The sequence below is a fragment of the Pocillopora verrucosa genome, chromosome 1, assembly GCF_036669915.1.
Source record: "Pocillopora verrucosa isolate sample1 chromosome 1, ASM3666991v2, whole genome shotgun sequence".
In the NCBI taxonomy this organism is placed as follows: domain Eukaryota; kingdom Metazoa; phylum Cnidaria; class Anthozoa; order Scleractinia; family Pocilloporidae; genus Pocillopora; species Pocillopora verrucosa.
In genome coordinates, this window is record NC_089312.1 from 11771343 (window position 1) to 11794876 (window position 23534).

Genomic DNA, 23534 nt, shown 5'->3' on the forward strand with positions numbered 1-23534 from the left:
CATAAGTGTAAATGGCACTTCTATTAAGCGTGTGTCTCAGTTCAAGTATCTTGGCGTGGTGTTTGATGAACGTCTCAATTGGAACGATCACATTAAATTCATCCTAGCTAAAGCTGGTAAAAGGGTAGGAATGCTTGGCCGAATTCGCTACTGCATTACTTGGCATAGTGCGAAGATTATTTATACTTCCATGATAAGACCAATTATTGAATATTATGACACAGTGTGGGGATGCTGTGGACAAGTAAATGAGAATGCTTTAGAGTCCTTACAGAGACGAGCAGGAAGGATTGTATGCAGAGCTTCAAGTAGCGAGGATGCGATCGAAAAACTGAATTTGACAACTTTAGCCTATAGGCAATCCAAGCACACTTTGAATTTAGTGAACAAATGTAGAAATGGGCAATGTCCTCCGTTTTTTAAGAATTCTTTTACTTTCAATAAGCATTTATATAGCCGTGATACTCGCCAAAAAAAATTAATCATCTACCTTCGGTACGGACAGAAATTGCAAAACGATCGTTTTATTACTATGGATCCATAGTTTATAATTCATCAAAGTAGAGTAATTTTTATATCTTATATTTGTGTATTATATCTTCGTGTTTGTATTTCGCATGAAATTGTAGTGTATTTTATTTAGTTTATACTCAGGGCTCCCTTTGATAGCAGGTGGCTCTTTAGGGCTTCTGTTTATTTTATTTTTTAAATAAAGGCATCCATCCATCCATATACGCGCATGCACCAAAAGCTCCTTGGGATGCGTCAGCGAAAATACAGAGAGTTGGTAGATGCTCTCCTGGCTGGTGAGCTTCTTTGAAAGGAGGCCTTGTTTAGGTCTTTCATTTCCCTGAAAAAGGCGATCCATTTTTGTTGAACTTCTAAAGGAAGGTCTTCGTCCCATTCAAATCCTTGTCGCCACAACTCTTGTAAGCCAATCTTTGCTCGTATCAGGAAGGCTGAAGCGAATCCAACGGGGTCAAAAATTCGCGCTACTTGACTGAGGATACTTCTCTTTGTCAGCTTGGTTGAGTTCAGAATTTCGAATGGCTTCATTCTTCACTTTGAACTTGAATGAGTCTTCAGCAATGTTCGAGACAACGCCTAGTACTTTGTCTTCAACTGAACCAGTGAGAACATTGATTTCTCCATCTTGTCGGTCGCAGTTATTACTCAGATCCTTGTTTGACTGCCATTCTTTAACTTTAAAACCACCTTTCTCTAGTACAATGTCAATTCCGGTCGTCAGCTCTTGAGCCTCTTGTACAGTGTGAACGGAGTCCAGTATATCATCCATGTAACTGTTGTTCTTCAATGTTTTCGCTGCGTGAGGACTGCGGCTTTTTCCTTCTTCTGCCGTCTAATGTTAACGGGAAACCGGCGACAGAAGTAAGTCTTAATTAGTTTAGTTTGTACTGTTGGTTCATTACCCACTTTATATAATCGGTGTTGTAAATATCCAAATGTTTCGTAATTATATTGCATGATTGTATGTTTCAGATCGAATGATTCCTTCAAATGAACTTGTTGTTCATTATACGATTGATGATTTCCCAGCGTTCCGTATTGTGTCAATTGTCCAAAGGTCCATTTCATTCGATTTCTGGCTAACCTGAAGTCCCGAGGAGCTTGACATCATGGCAGAATTACCGAAAGACAAATGTCAGTCACTGTACTGCCAAAGCATCACTAACTAGGGCTGGAAAATCACTTCGCAGCATGGTGGAAAGTAAGCGTCCAGCACCCGAGGTAAGAGAATTTGTTAAACTGCAAAATGCCTATGAAAAGCTTGTTGTGAAGCATGAAGATGTTACCCAGCTGATCGAAAACTTACAAGGAATTAGCGAAGGAAGAAGAATAGCTTGAAGAGTCCCTAGAGATGTTTACTAGATAAGCCACAGGAAAGAAAAGTAATGAAAGTGTTCATGTAGAGCGCCGATCACAAAAAAAAATCGAGAGAACGCTGAGGCACACGACCAACAAATATAGGAGATGGAGCAAATGAAGCTTTCAAGGAAGTTGTCAGAGAAGGAACTAGCTGAGTACAAAGTTAAAATTTTGACACGTGTGAGTGATATCAAGGATAGGAAATGATTATTCTGAGCTCAAGGAACAATTATACGTGCATAACGCCGAAACTTTCTCCAGATTCTTCTCAGCATTCAAAATGGCAGTTCAAGGATTTTGTTGGTCCCCCTCTGGAAGAAATTTCCTGGAAGAGCAGTCAATGTGTAAGAAACATGACAGATAGAAGCAAGTCTTACAAAATAGTGCCAACAAGAAAGGGGGAAAGCAGCAGCATATGGCAACACTTCGGCTTTGTAAAGGAAAACAGTCTTGGGATAAGACCAGGGTTGCATGCAAGTTGTGGACCTGAACAAGTGATATTGAAATACAACGGAAATACAACAAACCTAACCGATCACGTGCAAAGAAAACACAGCAGATATCTACAGTCTACATCCTCAGAATTCTCAGATGCCACAGCTTCTATACAGCAAACTACTCATTCAGGCCAGGAGGCTCTTTTAGTGTTATTTGCGACCAGACTGCCACACAATTCGAGCAGAGTGAATGCAATTTTTGGTGCAATCTGCAATTTATCATCAAAGAATCTACGCCCATTCAGTGTTGTACAAAATTCAGGATTTCAGACCGCAGTTCATATTCTTGAGCCTAGGTATACAATACCTTCCAGACAGCACTTCTCGGATAACGCATTGCTGGAACTCTACGAGCAAAAGAAAACTGAACTGAATAGTGAATTGCTGATGCTATTGCTGTTGCTTAACAACAGACGGCTGGACGAGCCATGCCACCGAATCATATCTGACAATCACCTGCCACTATATCGACAAGGAGTGGAGTTGGGAAGTAACATCCTAGAGGTATGACCTTTTCATTACATTGAAACCCTGTGCAATATTGTTTATTACCTCGAATGGTCATTTCAGTGAAGTGTGCGAGATGATTTCCTTTTTCCAAAAATTGGTGATTGCAGAGAGGGTTATGTTCATTTCATTGTGGCAGTTGAATAATTTGGAGTTTATTTTTATGAAAACATAATAACTTTATTCTGCTCATGAAATTTTAATTGAGTTTAGCTCTTAGAATACAAACTATCTGTATATCTGAAGTGACCTGGGGAAAAGCGATAGTCCCGGCAAGCTATTGTGGTTACATGATATGCATAAGTGTTGAATGGCATATATTTTCTGTCTCTGAACATCAAATGTTATCCTTATCTCTTCTTCTAGACAAGGTCACTGCCAGGCCAACCACTGGTGTCAAACCATAAGCCAATGTTATGAGAGAACGCAGTGATCCAGTGGAATCTTCCTCCAGGGGTCCACTCTAGTGTAACCTGGATCCAATGCTTTCGAAAACATGACAGTGGTTAGCAGGACAGAATTAGGAACTTCGGTTAGCTTGTGGAGGAGAGGCTTTGCAAACTATTACCCCTAAGGGAGTCATTCTCCTTGCCAAGAAGAATGAGGGATGAGTTGTGGGTTATTTTACAGAGTGCTATTACAGCGTGCAATTCTCAAGAAAACGCTTTTATTTTGTAAAGCCTTTTCATTAAGTGACCTTTGAGATAATTAATCGTAAAACGTGATTACTTTCAATACTCAATCTTTTAAGAGGGAAACAAGCGCCTTTTACTGTCAGATCAATAAATTTGTATATAAGTATTTAACTTTAGGAAAAGTCCAGAAGAGTTGGGATTATTCATGAAAAAGTTAATCTTTTTTCGACCATAAAATCCCTTTGATTGCAATGACTCAAAAGGGTAAGCTTTAAAAATGTATCTGTAGGTCGCGAAAAGGATGTCATTCCTTTAAATAGTTCATCTCGTTGAAAATGCGCAGTTCAAATATAAAAATTTGACTGAGCAACACGAGATGGGTGGCATGTTTACATAGCACCTCTTTAGCTCGTCCGCCACACTGACCGGAAGATAAGGTCAAAGTAAATAAGTTTATTTGAACATACTCTTCGGCTACTAAAATGTCTTTTATCAGAGCTGCTTCAGAACCGCAAATATTAGAGGAATCTTCTGTTTATCTTACCCATTTCCTCCCTACATTTCTCAAACAGTGATTTTCTTTGCTGATTTACATAGGTATGTAACTCTGAGAATTGGGGAGTTGATCAGACAACATCCCTTTTCTTCATTCTCGTCACCAATTTGCTTGCCTTTGTATCGATACATAATGCGGGAGGGAATAATGAATTGGTCAGCAGTCCTGGTGAAGGGGCTAAAACTCTACAATGAAGATTATCAAAAATATACTTAGCATTTAGTAATGACAGAGAGAAAACCGTTCCAATCTGGCAACGTGACTTGAACAAATCTGAATAGATTTTAGGTTGAAAAATCAATGGACATGTTTTCAGACGCATTAAAATCGAACTTTTTCTCAAAATTTAATCCTTTAAGAAGACATTGAAAACATGATTTTGGCGAATTACAGTTTAAGGCGTATTGCATCGTACGTGAACTGTAATTTGTGTTACGTCACAAAGGTGAAAAGGTGAGTGGTTACTAGGCAAAAAAGACTTTTCAATCACTATGCCGCTATAAGAAACCACAAAAAGTCCAAAGATGAAAAAGTTCTGCTCTGGACATCACCTACGCTCGTAACTCGCAGCACGTTCAGTTGAAAGTCTCATTAAATTCAATGTTTTTTCGATGAGACTGAAGTTGAACCACGACACAAATAACATTCATGACCGACATGCTTTGCACACTTCTTTTAATTCGTTTGATTCTGTTTTTTACATTACTTACAGCTATGTTCATTTTTCATGAGCTGATTGAGCTAATAAAATTCTGATTAATATAAGACGTACTATTCATTTACCTCTACAAAAATATATTTTTGATATGCCTAATATTAAGTTACGTTTTAGTTGAGTCTAGAGGTGAGAATATTTTTAAAAGTTGTGCGACCACTAATACTATCCAATTTCTTCATCTCTTAATTCTATTTCTCATCCGCCATGAATAATCATCAAGTTTTCTTTTCACAAAAGAGATTAATTTAAGTAACTCTTATAAAAGAAAAAAAACCAATAGTCAGGTTAATCCATTCCATTGTAATCTCCTAGAGAATTAGTGGCATATACAGTCTTTTAAAAGAAAAAGATAAATATCCTGTGTTTCCCTAGGAAGTATTACATAAGGTTCAAGAAAATTTAAATCTCAAATATAGAGGCAATTTTCAGTTCTCTGAAAATGAGCAAATGCTGAAAAATTCAGGATAAGACCGTGGCAAAATTCTATGGAGTGTGAACTAAAATAAATAGCAATATGTCGATAACTAATTAAGTTACTCTTCACAAAGTGTCTTCAGGCGAAGTACATCCCTTTTAACATCTCAGGATGAACTTGGACAGCTTTGGCCAAAATCTGCGGACTTCTGTCTTGTCCATGACCACCACTGCAAGACGAACCATTAAATATCCCTACCCCTTAGATTTCAAATCTCCCTAAACAAAAAGGACCTCTATCATCCTTCCACAATCACGCCCTTAATTCACCAGTCCCGGAAGCCTCATTCCTCCCCCCCCCCCCCCTCCGCCTATCTCTAAAGGCTAAACTTCAAACCAATCTTCGAATCTGGCTTCTTTGGTTGCTTTTGGAGTAAAGACAAGACGCTAATGAACCCGCCCATTCCTCTTGCAGGGCACCAGCCGTCCTTCGCATTATCACGTGCTGTGGGACGACATTAATTTCAAAGCAGACGAGATCCAGGCCCTTACGTATCAGTTGTGTCATACTAGTACTTACGTCAGGTGCACACGAGTAGTATCCATACCATCCCCCCCCCTATTATGCGCATTTGGTGGCATTCAGAATGCGATTTCATTTGATAGAAAGAGAACGGGAAAGGCGAGATATTGTGCACGGTAGACGAAGATTGTCCCCACTCATGAAGGATGGTGAAATTCCACATAATCTAATGAAATTTATTGGCCAAGGCAGAAACGTGACTGATAATTGAAAATTTGTGATTTTTTTTCCTTTACTGTTAAAGTGAGATCAGAACATACTATCACATTCCTGGGTAAGAAAATTGAACCTGGTAGAATTTGACTCATTGACCTCCACATATGAGCTGTAAAGGCTTTGCGAACTAAAAAATACCCATGAAATCTGAGAGGGAGGGCTTGGGATACCGGAGAGAGTAATCTACGGTTCAAGAGATAGGCGGAGGTGGGAGGGGGAAGGGATGAGGCTTCCGGGACTGGGGAATTAAGGGCGTGATTGTGGAAGGATGATAGAGGTCCTTTTTGTTTAGGGAGATTTGAAATCTAAGGGGTAGGGATATTTAATGGCTTAAAAGAGGAAAGAAGTTTAGAGAGCCGAGAGGTAAAGGAATCCAGGCGTAGCTAGCTGGAGGAAGGTGAGTTTAAGATCTTTTTCTTTTTGTTAATTCTGATATTAGTGAAAATCTTTTCGCAATGGCTCTCTATACAGCCCTAAGAATGGTTCGTCAAAATAAAAACTCGCTGGAACTTTTGAGTACTATTTTTGAAAACAGTTCACCAAAAGGGTCTTTTGGAGCAAATAAAAAAAGAGTTGAATTTTTGCTTCTGTCGCCGGATTCTTGAAAATTACTGACAACCTCTCTTAAGGTGCTCTCTAAAGTAAATTTAGAGACAATGCTGATAGAAAAAAAAGATAGGATTTTGGGCTTTGATTTAGTGTGTCTGTTTCAATTGGCTGGTTAAATCAGAAAAAAAGGCTTCGCGGGAAAATCGGTGACTTAGGGAAGAGCGCATTCTCTATTTTCCATTGTAGTATAGCTTTTCTTTTAAATTCCTGCATGTTTGGTTTTTTTGTCTAAACATTTACTAGCGTAAATGTATTCTTTTAGAATAATGGCGAAAAGATGTAGTCTGCATCTTGGGTAATCAGTTAGGTGAGTTAAACGGGGGATGTCGTTAAAAGTTATTTGTTTATTTGAAAGTGTAATGTCGGTGTCTTTTTCGTGGTTGAACCATGATTCTCAGCATGTGATTGTTAATTCTCTCTACCAGCTGATTCAAACCCCATTGTAAATTTGTCAAGAGAATCTAGTGTTCCATCATTTTCACATCAGGACCAACAGATACAATGTTTAAGTATTCTCACCAACTGTTTGCTCTATGTTTACTAAAAGTCTTGGGAGAGGTTTTATGTTACTCGGCCCTAAGAAAATTAAAGAGAGACAAAGCCTTACCTGATTTCCTGCGTGACTGCAGAAGTAGAAGTCAAACTCAGTGGGGTGAGTTATACCAACATCAACTGTGGTTCCGGGGGGCACGTTTTGACTAATTCCACACTAAAACCAACCACAACAAATAAAACAAATGTGTGAAAACCTAAATGAAGTGGAGTTAGCAAAATTCTGCGATAGGAGTAGGCCTAGGGATGCGTTGATAATCCAGTTTTATTTTTCTACTTACCCTGTGGCCCCTGAGAAAATTGATTATTAACTCAAATTGCTCTTAACTTTTGGACAAATTCTACTTTTCATCACTTAGCAAATGTAAAGAGAACAGTATGGAGAAAATGAACTCTGATTAGGGTGCAAGGGGTTAAGAAACACTTTCCTTCCTTTCTCTTGGGTTGAGAGAAACAAAAATCTGCGCATTCCCGCGCACAAAGCCACACAAGTGGTTTGTTTACAGCAAATTGAAGAGTCAAGGCCCGCGAGCGGGGGAAACTGGGGCTATGCTCGAAGTAGAGGTTCATAGCTAAACATCCAGGACTGAAGTTAAATAAGCGATCCTCGCAGTTATGATCACTACTGAACTAGTAGTTGAAATAAGGCCTGAAAAAAATTCAGGCCCGTCGGGATTCATTCCACACTTGACACCAACGGAGCTAAATGAAGTAGCAGCGCAGGGCCAATGCAGTTTGACCAGTGCAGTCGGTGACTTTCACATGTTTGCAACACGAAATGGGAAATGCCAAGGAAACACTACTTTAATAAGGTCAAGAAAAAGTCCAATTCTTTGCAATAAATCTAACTTTGACTGAGTGTTCAGTGTCTCTAAGCTATTGAATAGTTATTGAATTTGCGAAGATAGGTCACATATACGGCGAATTCAATGCACATTCTCGTTCAATAGGCCTTTCAACCTCATTGAACTAATATGAGGGAAAGGTTCAAATCTGTTATTTTAAGCTTGTACTTTGCGGACGTTGTCCTTTACTCCCCCCCCCCCTTTTACCTTAATTTTAATAGCTACTCATTACCGAAATCATTGATTGGGTACCTCACAGACTCTTTGATTTTTTTGATTGACCTGATAATGCCATACACTTTAAGTCAGCACATCGTATACTGTTTTTCTTTAACTTAGTACTCTAAATGATGTATGCATGGGACACCTTTTACGGTCTAAAACAACTCAGTGATTTCATTAGTTAATTAATATTCAACTTTACCAAGAGCTTTGATTCAATCGTTAAATGCAAATCAAAGCCATGTTCCGAAAAAGAGTTTTCAATTGGGTTAACTAATTCCCGCGTTAAGAATTTCTCAGCATTTCTTCCAATTAAACCATTTACTTACTCATTTATAAATGAATTATGAAATTGTTTCTTGATCAATAGCGCGATATATTTCACGCGTGTGGTTGTATGCTAAGTAATTTTTTATGGCACGAAAGGAGACTACATTAAAGGAGTAAGCACTTCACAGTCCCAAGTCCGATCCAAGATCCATCTGTGGACTAATGTGATGGTATTTGACGTATATTCGATCGCGTGTAAACCTAGCCACTGTGCGTGACATCGAATGAAACTCTTCCGCCAGATTGTGAATTTACACGAACTGCGCTCGATCGAAATGGTAGATGCATAGCAACGACGGTTAAAATGTCTTACGTGGAATATAATCGCCTTCTTTTTGAGATAAGCCAACGACTCGATCAGCTGAACGAACATGAACACATAATCTTAATGTGTAGAGGGCTTGTGGCGTCTAGACCCGAAGACATCCCCAATGCATTATCGCTCTTTCGAGAGCTAGAGGATCGAAATAATTTGGCCATTGATAAAGTTGAGCTATGGAAAGAGCTTCTGAAAGCGGTCGGAGAATGGTCGTTGTTTCAGAAAGTGAGAAAGTTCGAGGACAAAAGGAAAGAATATAAAGAATTGCTTGAACAGATCAGCCGTGCTCTCGACGAAAGCAATCAACTGCAGCAGCTCATTTCTGTCTTCGAGTTGGTTCCTTTGTGAAAGCGGAATCATTCTGCTATGAGCAGTGGTCTCGGTGACAAGATGCTTCTTGTAGTGTTTATACGATAGTCTTGAAAGACAGGCATGGATGGCTTGGCTGGGGCGGCCAAATTGCGTAGTAATCCATACTTTTTGTTTCCCATTAAGCTTAGCAGTACGGCCACTTGCTGGTTGTCCTTGATTTCGGTGGACGATGAAGTATGCTTGATACGTTCCACACTAGGCGTTCCAATCGTAGTTCGTTTCGTCAAACGTTTCAATCTTTCCCAAAATCGGCATTAAGTGGCGAAAAGCTTGGTAAAGTTTCTCTGGTTGCTGCGTAGGATATGAATCCTCGTCGAATCAACATAGTAAAACACAACAAAAGGTTAAATTCAAAACATGACGGGTTTTACATTTCAACGACAGGCCGCACATGGCATGATGTGCGCCATAATAGTAACAAAACCGCAGACCATCATGTGCGAACATAGCATTCTCAAGATTTGCAGGTACTTGGTTGTTGTTTATGGTGTTATAGGGTAACCACAATGATGTCTCAACAAAGTGTTCAGGGTAAGATATACGCGGTTAAGAAATGGTGTCATCCAATTTCATGAGAAGGTTGAACAGGATGGATGTAGTGGATCCTGCCCAATAATCAAAATCCTGTGTCTAAAAAGATACATGACATTGACCTAAATAGATTAAATAACTATTTACAAATCGTAACCAAATACTTATAAAATGACAATCGTGAGCATAAATAATGAACAATCCGTTAAACTGTAGAAACTTATCCCATGCAAATACAGTAATGTCGCATTCATCACATTTCAGTTTAAAAATGCGGTGAATTGATTATTCAAAGAACAGGTTTTTATCAGATTTTTTCGGACTGCCTCCAAGTCATCTGGCAACTACTTTACAATCCCACAAGGTAACAAATCAAAATAACACAAAAACCTTCAAGGAATTGTTACTTTTGGAAAACCATGGGGTTCATGGGATTGATATTATTATACGTCTCATGTTGTACGACCCAAGGGAGCCATAAACACAAATAGATTTAGAGCAACTGGTATTCTAGACAGAGGAACATATTCATCATTTTTTATTATTAAACTATTAAAATTATGTTTTTCACACGAAAACAAATAAAAAATAATCGAAAGAAATATGTATGAAAGGAAAAAACGTAAAACGATTTTTAATTAATCATAAAGACAACAGTATTTGGGGCTTTACCTCAAACCGCACGGACTGGACTTCAAAACTAATCTAAGGGCCGCAAGGCCTCATGGAACTGTCTCGTTATTATGTAGACAGCAGTGTTTTGGTCTCGTGTCGCAGCCAAGCGAAAGTCAAATATGTTTAAGATGCATGTTTTCACAAAGGATTTGTCGAAGGAATCAAGGATTTGCCTAAGGATATTGTTATTGCTGGCGAGTTTATAACTCTATGGTTCTCACAAGGCTAGATGAATGTAAGTTTTTACTGCCAGATATGTCATTTGCACGGAAAGATCTCTGACGGGTATGTTTGTGATATTCACAATGCACAGCTTTAACCATTTACAGACTTTTCCACAGATACATTCACGTAATAAATACTGAAAATCCAAGCCTTGGTAGACCGTGCACTTTCAATTACCCATCGGCCCAGTATTGATAAAATTCTAGATGGATGAATGAAATCAAATCCTTACAACAAGTGTCTCATAAAAAATTTGGCCTATACAGGAGAGCATACATTTTAAAAACAAGTGAATTTTATTATGTAACGTATCATCGGCAATGTCTTGTTGTTTATAGGCACTAGAGCAGGTGGTTGTGTCAACCTCGATCCAGTGTATTGGGGACTATATCCCAGATCAGGTGTACAGCTAGACTGAAAGTTGAAATAAAAATTATAAGGAAAAAAATCAAAGCTATGTCGTTTGCTTCTATATCATATTAAAAATACTGGTTGATTGCGATCCATTATGAGGCAAATCACATGACAATCAAGATATTTTAACTCAGGTGAGGGTTCTGGATGATGTCATCATCAATATGTGTCCTCTAGTTGAAAATGGGATAAGGATGTATTCACAGAGAAAAATTATCTCTGAATTGATCTCCTTTATTCTATACACCATTATTGAATTAATTTCATTCTTAATATTGTTTATAAAATCTGATTTTTTATTGTAGTTACTGGAATGTCCTAAATTTGAGGAATAACAAACTCTTTTTCACCAAAAATTTATCAGTATATGATTCTTATCGTTCAACAGATTTAATTTTAATTTTTTATAGTAAATTCGCAACTCAAATCCATAAGGATATCGGGCAATATGAAAAATTCTCGGTAGACTGATTTATGTACAATCCTTAAAGCCCATTATTATAATAATCAACAAATTCAATTGCTACTTCATACCCATTATCCTTACCACAATTTTCTTACAAACATATGGCACCATCAACATTGTCTTTTCTTCCATCATCACATAACATGGTTCATTTTTCACCACTTGTCCTTGTAATTGCTTATCACAAATAGAACAAACTACATTTCCTAATTTCTGAATTGCGTCATGATTTCTCAAAATCACAAGCCATTCTATAATTATTACCGAGGTATTTTTTTTAATTTTTTCACCAAGTTTCCAAGTCAGTCTACTCCAATCTTTTAAACTTTCTTGAAATAATTCACAAGCTTCTAGTTTTGTTTCTTCAGTTATTGGTCTACACATTACAGCATCTTTCAATTCTGAGTCATCAATGAAAGGATCGTATAATCATAACCATTTCTTCATTAACGTAGGATTTATATAATTTAAAATATGCCCACAAAAAAAACCTGAGCGCAATTTAATACAAGTTGCAAAGTTAGTATGCTATAACCAGAAGGGGAACATACTATATCCAAAAACGTGACTTAAAATAATGTGACTTAATCCAATGTCCAACAACAAAATGTGACTTCACACAATCTGGACTTCATCCATATCTCATATCAAAAAACTTGGGCCTTTTAAACCCAAACTATAACTTACAAAAAACTTTTGGATATTATATGGGGCCAGAAGAATAGTCGTTACATGGGTCGGGTGCAGTTTGAAGAAACTGAGCCTGTTCATACCCACAACCACTTATAACTACTAATGAAGGCCGAAAAATAAGATTGCTGCTCTTGAGCAATCAGTCAGAACTGTAGGTAAAAAATTTCTAGACAATGTATTAAGATCAGTGCACAAGAAGCTGTTTATATTGTATTACAATCACCAAAGAGGAAGGAAATCATCTCATCAGATGGTATTTGTTAATACCCTAACCCTCTAACGAAATGGATCCAGTTGGACAAGTGACACAATACGAAGCGACGGGCGGAAAAACACCACCTTCAATCGTATAATCATCAAGTTTATTTGAAGGAATATTCGATCTGAAAGACACACTATTGCAATATAACGGACGAAAAATTGGGGTATTTACAACACCGATTATAAAAACAAGTGCGGTAATGAACCAACAGTACAAACTAAACTAATTAAGACTTACTGCTGTAGGCCGGTTTCCCGTTAACTTTAGACTCTGGTCTTAATATAACTCTTGAAAAACTTAAAAAACTGGTTGGCAAGTGAAACACGTGTAAAAACTGAAACTGAAACCTTATGACATCTGATCTACGAAACAATTAAAAAGTGTCAATCAAATTGTTGCCGATTCATTGTCAATCATTAACAATGTTTTTGTCACGGGTGACATTTCCTCCGCCCCGATGAAGGACTATGTTCTTCATCATTTTACTGGTCAAAGCCTTTGGCCTGGCTCCTGTATCACTGCAATCTTTGTAAATGGTTTTGAGTACTCCGCCAGAAGGCGTCTTTACTTTCACGTTTCTCACTGTCCCATCCTGTCCGGGGTACACATCTACTATTCTTCCGATGATCCATTCGCCCTCTAACTGTCTTGGTTCAGCTACCATAACGAAGTCATCTACTAGAATGTTACGTTGCTTGTGTTCCAGCTTCTTACGTGGTAAGAATAACGCGAAAATAAGTGTCTTGTCCAAAAAAAATCTACAATCTCTGACAATTAACTCTCCTCCTGGGGTTTCTTGTAAGGTTTAAAAAACGAGGCAGGAGTGTTTTATCGGGTTTTGACCCGATGAAAACACAGGCATGCGAGTTTTTTTGAAACACAAAAAACCGGCTTCAAAAAAAAAAAAAAAAAACATCTTGGAAAAGCGTGTGTCAAGAGAGTTCATAACAATTATGCTTTGTGGAACGTAAGAAATTAGCATACGAGTAAAAAAACATTAGAGGTTAGCGGAAACGAGTGGATTCAACTTCTGACCAAACTGATTCTCGAATTCAGAAGTTTCAGATGATGTATTGTATAATAGTGCCTTTACCAGATTACTGTACTAATGGAATATAGAATTTTTCCAGATGTGTATTTCACACAACTGTACTATTGATTTGGGCAAAAGTAAATTTGACTGTGTTGAAAATTGGTTGAAAGAACATTAAATATGTTCCCACCATTTGTTGTGTCAGTTTCTGTGTTGATAATTAAGTCATATTCATAAGTCACGGTGCAGTGTCTTTATATCTGATAAAACACCACATACTAATAAGGATGAGGTTATCGATATAAAGTCACTGCACGTGATGTATTATCTACCATTTTGATAGGTTAATGGGCTTATGAATTATTAATGAGTTTTTGAAGTCTCACGAAAATGTCCTTGCGGAACTTGTAGGGACGCTCTGCCGACAGCGTATCATTAGGGCACAGATAAGCTCCGTCATCCGGATCATTTGGAAAATGACCAACTGAAAGTTGATTGACTAAATTAGCGATTTCCCACAGGCATGTGTACAATTCAAACGGCGTGAAGATGTGATTTCTCGTCGCCTTTTAGGAACGATCTTGCAGCTTTTCACCAGTGCTTCGGCACAACCATTCTGGTGTGGGCTGCCGGGGTTGTGAATCTCCATTTCATGCCTTTATCAGCACAGTACTCTCGAAGTTTCGCGATGTCCCAGCCTTCAATCCTCTTGCGTGATTCCCTTTGAGCGCCTATCATCTGGGTGCCATTGTCGCTCATCCCCATAGAGGGGTACGCTCTAATGGAAAAGAATCTGCGCAGCGTTTGAATGAACTCCATCGTGGTGCAGTCAGTAGCTATTTCAGATGCACTACTCTGGTCTTCAGGCGGTAAAATTAACTTGTTGTTTTATTTCTTCCAACTTTCACAGTTAGAGGACCAAAGTAATCGCACGAAGTGTAATAAAATGACGGGCTATCTGGTGCTGTTCTGTGATGAGGTAAGTCAGCCATAATCTACGTTTTTGTCTTTGGCTCCATTTCTCTACAAGTGACACACTTGAATTTAACTGTCTTGGCCAGGTCATGAACTTGCAAGATCCAGTACTTCGTTCTCGTTTTGGCTGATGTTGTTGCCACCCCTGAGTGTCCACATTGATGGGCTTCCGGTGTGATTAGACGGGATATCTTATGGTCATGTGGTAGCAAGGCAGGATGCTTCGTTCGAAAAACACAATTGCCTTGTCCATACGTCCTCCGACTCGGATTATACCCTCATCGTCTATGAAAGGACTCAGCATCTTGAAGTCGTCTTTAAGGCAACTATGCAGGCTCTTCTGTGCGACATTGATCTGTGAGCAGTCCTTGACTTCATTCTCCTCCTGTTTCCCTTTAGCAAGCAATCTTTTCTCACTCTGAGCAACCATGCTATCACGCGCAATAACTTCTTCCAATTTGAATACGCGTCGACGGTTAATGACACGGCGTGACTACCACTGCGCCTACTTCTTTTGTTCTCCTACTCTCTCTTACATTTTCTTCTTGGTTGCTTCTAGTTTGGTTTGGGGCCACTGCTCTTTTGACAAGCGTAAGAACTCTGGTCCTGTTACCCATCTTCCTGACAATTCTAAACTGCTATGGCCTGTGAAACATCATCTGCCATGTTTTGGTCGCCAGGAATGTTCCCATTGGGCCGGGTCACTGTTGCTTTGGATTTCTCCCACTCTACTAGACACGAATGGTTTATACCGTCTGGCTGTAACTACGTATCCACGATAACTTTATGGCACTATCCGTAAATAGGAAAGTCTCTTCAAACTAGAAACGGCACTCTTCCTTTATTTAGACTTGAAATGTGGAAGCCAAAACTGCAGATTGTAGTTCTAGCCGCGGGATTGTGAGCTCCTTGAGAGGGGCCACTCTCGATTTGGCAGCGACAAATCTCACATCATGTGCTTCGTTTTTAGTTATTCTTCTGATATAACCATATTAAAATCATTTAAAAGATCTGCAGCCGACAAGCATGCTTCAGTCATTCATAAGCGTGTGCGAGGTGTAGACGTGTGTCCGTGGCTAAATAAAAACATTAAAATCAACATGCGCCGACGTCATTTTCTTCTCAAGAAAGCAAGGAAGACGATAAACTCTGAGGACTGGACTAATTACCGGTGCGGCAGAAATGGAGTTTCTAACAGTATAAGGAAAGCCAAAGCTCATATAATCATCGTCTTATGAAAGACAGTGGCAAAGATCATAAAGCTTTCTGGAAAACAATGACGAAAATATTACCTGGCGAGAAAACAGCTGTTTCGCCAAAAATAAACACTGGACAGTCAATAACCACCGATAGAAGGACTATTGCAAGAGCATTTAATAAGTTGTTCGTCGGTGCAGCTACTCGGCTCTTGGAATGATTACCATCTGCATCCTCGTCTTCAACTGGGTCCCAAAACATCCATCATAGAATTGTACAGCATCCAGCTTTTAAATTTGATAGTCTCGGAAGATTTTGTCAAAGCTCAATTACGTGGTTTGAAAACAGGAAAAGCGATGGACTGGACAATATTCCTGCTCGTCTCTTGATTGGTTCTGCTGATAATGTGCCTAAACCCTTGGCAGAGATAATAATTGTTCTTTAAAATCTGGACTTGTTCCATTGGATTTCAAGTCCGCAAGAGTTATTCCTCTCTTTAGAAGGGCAAGGTAGTAGAAATGGATAACTATCGTCCCATCTCAATTCTACCCACTGTCTCAAAATTACTGGAGCGGGCTGTTCATCATCAGCTTTATCAGTATCTGCGTGAACATAATATTTTGAGTCCATTTCAATGCGGTTTGCGAAAATGTCATTCCAACGAATTTGCTGCATTCACTTGCAGACACCATAAGAAGGAACATGGATCAAGGGATATTAACGGGTGCAGTTTCATTGACTTTCGAAAAGCCTTTGATACAGTAATCGTGACTTATTACTACAAAAGCTATTTATATGAGTGTATTAGATAAAGAGCTTTCATGGTTTTTTAAGACTATCTCCACCATCGAACTCAGGTTTTGGACTTCCAGGGTGTATCATCTGACCCAGAGCCCATTTCCATCGGAGTCCTGCAAGGATCCATTTTGGGACCTTTACTATTCATACTCATGTAAATGAATCTTCCCAATGCAGTATGCTTATGTATGCGGATGACACCGTTTTGTTTTACGCCGCCTTCAAAGTCGATGCATTACAAGAAAGATTGAACGAAGAACTTAAAGCAATCGAATGTTGGCTTCGTCAGGACTGTCATGTTTAAGCTAGCATAATTAGCATACATTATGTTGCATGTGGGCTGTGGCGTTGTTACGTAATAAAGAATTGAGCATGGCGCTATGTGTGTACTGAGTCAAACATTACATGGTACCAGGAGTAAAAATGGATTCGTTCAAGCCCCCGGAAGCTTGGTCGCTTCAAAGAAACCCTAGTGAAAACTGGAGAAGATGGATTTAACGGTTCGACCTTTATTTGACGGCATATGGAAACGTTAAAGAGGATGAAAAGTTCAGTGCGCGATCCTTCTTCACGTGATCGGCGAAGAAGCGCTGGAAATTTATAATACCTTCAAATTCGCTACTGGTGAGGATCCAAACAAGATTTCTGTCTAAAGAAGAAGTTTGAGGGCTTGTCAACACCAGAAAGAACACTGTGTTCGAAAGATAACCAATTTTGAGAGTGCAAACAGCAAGGTGAGACGAGTGACCAGTTCATCACCGAGCTGAAAACACGTGCGAAATCCTGCGAATTTGGCGAGCAGCATGACAGCATGATCCGAGACCGAATTGTGTTTGGCGTGAGAGATACCCGACTGAAAGAACGGCTGCTATGTGACTCGTCAGAGCTAACACTTGAAAAAGCAGCAAGTATTTGCAGAACGGGTGAAGCAAGTACAACTCAAATAAAGGAATTGGAAGATACTGACGAGACCGTTCCAGTTCAGTGAGTCGGAAACAAATTCAATTCAAAGCGTCCAAAACCACCGCGTTTCAAAATTTTCGTTCAACTGTTCGAAGTGTGGCACCTAAACACCAACCAAAGTCCTGTCCTGCGTTGGAAGATTTTGTTTCGTCTGCAAAGGAAAGGACCACTTTGCTAAACTAATGAACTCTTGCGCACACGCAGTCACTCCGAGCGATCAAGGCGCAATTGGTGGAGTCGCGCCCGAAGGTCAGTCAGATCATGGGGACCACGAATTATTTATCGGAACAGTGACTCGTGCACCGCCAGTCGAAGAGTCGACTTGGTTTACGAGTCTACGTATCGGCGGAACACCAATCAAGTTCAAACTGGATACAGGAGCCGAAGCGAATGTATTGCCACTCGGTGTTTATTCGAAACTCAGGAACAAGTCACCGCTGTTGGAGACCAGTGTGTTCTCTCGTCGTATGGAGACTTCAGGTGAAGCCTAAAGGAACATTGAACTTAAACCGTGAAGCTCGTGGTATGAAAGAAAACCTGTCATTTTTTGTCGCCGCTGTTAAGTCACCGCCAATTTTGGGACTTTCAGCTTGCCAAAAATTAAATCTGGTTAGATCTCTCACCCAAGCAAAAGGGCAATTATGCACAATAGAGAAGGAACTTCTTGCAGTGGTATTTGGCTGCGAGAGATTCAATCACGACATTTACGGTAGAACAGTAGATGTTATGTCAGACCACAAACCACTTGTATAAATCTCAAAGAAGCCACTAGTTAGTACGTCTCCATGGCTTCAACACCTGCTTCTGAGACTTCAGAAGTATGAAGTCAACATCACTTATGTTCCTGGCAAGTACATGTATGTAGCCGACACCCTTTCAAGAGCCTTTCTGGATGAACAGCATACAGATACTGATTTGAACGATGACATGGAGGTGATGGTCCTTAGCCTCATTACAAATCTTCCCATGACCCAAGAGAAACTGGCACAAATGAAGTCTGCAACAGCTCAAGATGAAGACCTTCAGATGTCAAGTAAAGTTGTTAAGAGTGGTTGGCCTTTCCATAGAAGCCAATTACCTACATCAGTTGCCCATTACTGGAATCTTCGGGGCGAGATTCATGAAGCAGGAGGTCTGTTGTTCCTTGGCCAGAGGCTCATAATCCCACTAGAGGTGAGACAAGATGTCCTAAATTGTATCCATGAGTCACACCTTGGTATTGAAAAATGCAAGTCAAGGGCCGAGCTGTAGTCTAATGGCCAGGAATGTCTACTGCAATTTAGAGGATGGTTGCCAAATGCCCAGTATGTCTCAAGTATCAAAGGAGAATCAGAAAGAGCCTCTCCTGCCTCATGAAGTCCCTCAGAGACCATGGCAGAAGCTTGGCAACAAACATTTTTAATTGAACTCTAACTCCTATTTAGTTGTGGTTGACTACTACTCTAAGTAACCTGAACTTTGTCTTTTGAAAGACGAGACAGCTAGCTCTGTTATTACTAGCAGGAAATCCATGTATGCCCGACATGGTATTACGGATGGAGTTGTTGCTGACAATATGCCCTTCGAAAGCAAGGCCTTCCGTAATTTTGCAAGTGAGTGGGAATTCGAAGTCTCCACATCTAGTACCAGATACCCACAGTCTAATGGAATGAGTGAGCGAGCAATTCAGACCATCAAAAAACCTACTTAGAAAGGCTTGTGAAGATGGCAATGACCCCTACATAGTTCTCTTAGAATACAGAAACACACCTATCTCTGGACTGAAAGAGTCGCCTGCTCAGTTGTTTATGAGTCGCATGTTGAAGTCCAAACTGCCTACTGTAGAGTCTCTTTTGAAACCTCAAGGTGGTTGATAACCCCAGCAGAAGCTACGACAACGGAGTGATAAGCAGAAAATGTACTATGATCGGAATGCCAAACTGTTGCCAATTATTAAGGAAGGCGAAACAGCTAGAATAAGAAAAGGAAAGACTTGGGAGCCTGCCATTGTTACTGCACAGCATACTGCCCCAAGGTCCTTCATGGTTACAACACCTGACGGTACTGGCCTACCGACGAAACCGTCGTCACCTGCTCCCAACAGATGAGTCTCCCCGGTGATTGCGGGACCACCTATTGATCTGCCAGCCACACCCTTAGCAGTGGCCGACCTGCTGGTTGGTGTTACACCACCTGATGGTGGCATGCCTTCCCTGGACTTATCCAACCAATGCAGTCCTCAACAACACCCCCCAAGTGTACTTCCAGTGGCCGGACTGTCAGACTACCAGCAAGATTCAGGAGGACTATATTATGAACTGAACTGTTCATATTCAATAACCAGGCATTGAGTTGTTTTGACTTTATTGACTGTGTTGGCCTTTACAGTTGCTTACTACGAGGCCATGTTATAGTTAGTTATGGACAGGTTTTCAAGTACATTTGGAAGTCACAACAGTGTGGAACAGACATTGATTTCTAGTAATATTCCTAGATAGTTGTCACGCAAATTGTTCACCTATGTTGTTTGTTTGTTTAGTTTTTTTTTAAATTTTTTTCTTATTTTTTTTCGTTGGAAAGGAAGATGTCATGTTTAAGCTAGCATAATTAGCATACATTATGTTGCACGTGGGCTGTGGCGTTGTTACTTAATAAAGAATTGAGCATGGCGCTGTGTGTGTATTGAGTCAAGAACAGTTTGTTTTTGAATGTTTAAAAAACTGAAGCTATGGTATTTGGCACATCACCTCGCTTGTCAATATAGATTCTTTTACCATAAGTGTAAATGGCACTTCTATTAAGCGTGTGTCTCAGTTCAAGTATCTTGGCGTGGTGTTTGATGAACGTCTCAATTGCAACGATCACATTAAATTCATCCTAGCTAAAGCTGGTAAAAGGGTAGGAATGCTTGGCCGAATTCGCTACTGCATTACTTGGCATAGTGCGAAGATTATTTATACTTCCATGATAAGACCAATTATTGAATATTATGACACAGTGTGGGGATGCTGTGGACAAGTAAATGAGAATGCTTTAGAGTCCTTACAGAGACGAGCAGGAAGGATTGTATGCAGAGCTTCAAGTAGCGAGGATGCGATCGAAAAACTGAATTTGACAACTTTAGCCTATAGGCAATCCAAGCACACTTTGAATTTAGTGAACAAATGTAGAAATGGGCAATGTCCTCCGTTTTTTAAGAATTATTTTACTTTCAATAAGCATTTATATAGCCGTGATACTTGCCAAAAAAATTTAATCCATCTACCTTCGGTACGGACAGAAATTGCAAAACGATCGTTTTATTACTATGGATCCATAGTTTATAATTCATCAAAGTAGAGTAATTTTTATATCTTATATTTGTGTATTATATCTTCGTGTTTGTATTTCGCATGAAATTGTAGTGTATTTTATTTAGTTTATACTCAGGGCTCCCTTTGATAGCAGGTGGCTCTTTAGGGCTTCTGTTTATTTTTATTTTTAAATAAAGGCATCCATCCATCCATATACGCGCATGCACCAAAAGCTCCTTGGATGCGTCAGCGAAAATACAGAGAGTTGGTAGATGCTCTCCTGGCTGGTGAGCTTCTTTGAAAGGAGGCCTTGTTTAGGTCTTTCATTTCCCTGAAAAAGGCGATCCATTTTTGTTGAACTTCTAAAGGAAGGTCTTCGTCCCATTCAAATCCTTGTCGCCACAACTCTTGTAAGCCAATCTTTGCTCCTATCAGGAAGGCTGAAGCGAATCCAACGGGGTCAAAAATTCGCGCTACTTGACTGAGGATACTTCTCTTTGTCAGCTTGGTTGAGTTCAGAATTTCGAATGGCTTCATTCTTCACTTTGAACTTGAATGAGTCTTCAGCAATGTTCGAGACAACGCCTAGTACTTTGTCTTCAACTGAACCAGTGAGAACATTGATTTCTCCATCTTGTCGGTCGCAGTTATTACTCAGATCCTTGTTTGACTGCCATTCTTTAACTTTAAAACCACCTTTCTCTAGTACAATGTCAATTCCGGTCGTCAGCTCTTGAGCCTCTTGTACAGTGTGAACGGAGTCCAGTATATCATCCATGTAACTGTTGTTCTTCAATGTTTTCGCTGCGTGGGGACTCCGGCTTTTTCCTTCTTCTGCCGTCTAATGTTAACGGGAAACCGGCGACAGAAGTAAGTCTTAATTAGTTTAGTTTGTACTGTTGGTTCATTACCCACTTTATATAATCGGTGTTGTAAATATCCAAATGTTTCGTAATTATATTGCATGATTGTATGTTTCAGATCGAATGATTCCTTCAAATGAACTTGTTGTTCATTATACGATTGATGATTTTCCAGCGTTCCGTATTGTGTCAATGTCCAAAGGTCCATTTCATTCGATTTCTGGCTAACCTGAAGTCCCGAGGAGCTTGACATCATGGCAGAATTACCGAAAGACAAATGTCAGTCACTGTACTGCCAAAGCATCACTGACTAGGGCTGGAAAATCACTTCGCAGCATGGTGGAAAGTAAGCGTCCAGCACCCGAGGTAAGAGAATCATTTGTTAAACTGCAAAATGCCTATGAAAAGCTTGTTGTGAAGCATGAAGATGTTACCCAGCTGATCGAAACTTACAAGGAATTAGCGAAGGAAGAAGAATAGCTTGAAGAGTCCCTAGAGATGTTTACTAGATAAGAAATTCACACGAAGGAGTATATTGATCAATGCGTAGCCACAGGAAAGAAAAGTAATGAAAGTGTTCATGTAGAGCGCCGATCACAAAAAAAAATCGAGAGAACGCTGAGGCACACGACCAACAAATATAGGAGATGGAGCAAATGAAGCTTTCAAGGAAGTTGTCAGAGAAGGAACTAGCTGAGTACAAAGTTAAAATTTTGACACGTGTGAGTGATATCAAGGATAGGAAAATGATTATTCTGAGATCAAGGAACAATTATACGTGCATAAACGCCGAAACTTTCTCCAGGTTCTTCTCAGCATTCAAAATGGCAGTTCAAGGATTTTGTTGGTCCCCCTCTGGAAGAATTTCCTGGAAGAGCAGTCAATGTGTAAGAAACATGACAGATAGAAGCAAGTCTTACAAAATAGTGCCAAACAAGAAAGGGAAAGCAAGCATATGGCAACACTTCGGCTTTGTAAAGGAAAACAGTCTTGTGGATAAGACCAGGGTTGCATGCAAGTTGTGACCTGACCAAGTGATATTGAAATACAACGGAAATACAACAAACCTAACCGATCACGTGCAAAGAAAACACAGCAGATATCTACAGTCTACATCCTCAGAATGCTCAGATGCCACAGCTTCTATACAGCAAACTACTCATTCAGGCCAGGAGGCTCTTTTAGTGTTATTTGCGACCAGACTGCCACACAATTCGAGCAGAGTGAATGCAATTTTTGGTGCAATTCTGCAATTTATCATCAAAGATCTACGCCCATTCAGTGTTGTACAAAATTCAGGATTTCAGACCGCAGTTCATATTCTTGAGCCTAGGTATACAATACCTTCCAGACAGCACTTCTCGGATAAGGCATTGCTGGAACTCTACGAGCAAAAGAAAACTGAACTGAATAGTGAACTTGCTGATGCTATTGCTGTTGCTTTAACAACAGACGGCTGGACGAGCCATGCCACCGAATCATATCTGACAATCACTTGCCACTATATCGACAAGGAGTGGAGTTGGGAAGTAACATCCTAGAGGTATGACCTTTTCATTACATTGAAACCCTGTGCAATATTGTTATTTACCTTGAATGGTCATTTCAGTGAAGTGTTCGAGATGATTTTTCCTTTTTCCAAAAATTGGTGATTGCAGAGAGGGTTATGTGCATTTCATTGTGGCAGTTGAATAATTTGGAGTTTATTTTTATGAAAACATAATAACTTTATTCTGCTCATGAAATTTTAATTGAGTTTAGCTCTTAGAATACAAACTATCTGTATATCTGAAGTGACCTGGGGAAAGCGATAGTCCCCGGCAAGCTATTGTGGTTACATGATATGCATAAGTGTTGAATGGCATATATTTTTCTGTCTCTGAACATTCAAATGTTATCCTTATC

General features: G+C 39.6%; 1 protein-coding gene and 1 pseudogene across 1 annotated transcript; both read right to left on the minus strand.

The window, feature by feature from the left end:
* Positions 1-979: 979 nt before the first annotated feature.
* Positions 980-1636, minus strand: LOC136281917 (uncharacterized). Its single transcript, XM_066168969.1, has 2 exons — positions 1613-1636; positions 980-1360 (listed from the first exon to the last, which is right to left on the minus strand). Exons 1-2 carry the CDS (start codon positions 1634-1636, stop codon positions 980-982), a joined length of 405 nt encoding a protein of 134 aa, XP_066025066.1.
* A 13432-nt stretch (positions 1637-15068) lies between these two features.
* Positions 15069-21544, minus strand: LOC136281956 (uncharacterized; annotated as a pseudogene).
* Positions 21545-23534: the final 1990 nt, after the last annotated feature.

Bases quoted from the DNA above. Each gene is read 5' to 3' on its own strand.
- LOC136281917 (XM_066168969.1), bottom strand. From the start codon at position 1,636: ATGTCAAGCTCCTCGGGACTTCAG. The intron at 1,361-1,612 runs GTTAGCCAGAAA...CGTTAACATTAG, and splicing joins CAAGCTCCTCGGGACTTCAG to ACGGCAGAAGAAGGAAAAAG.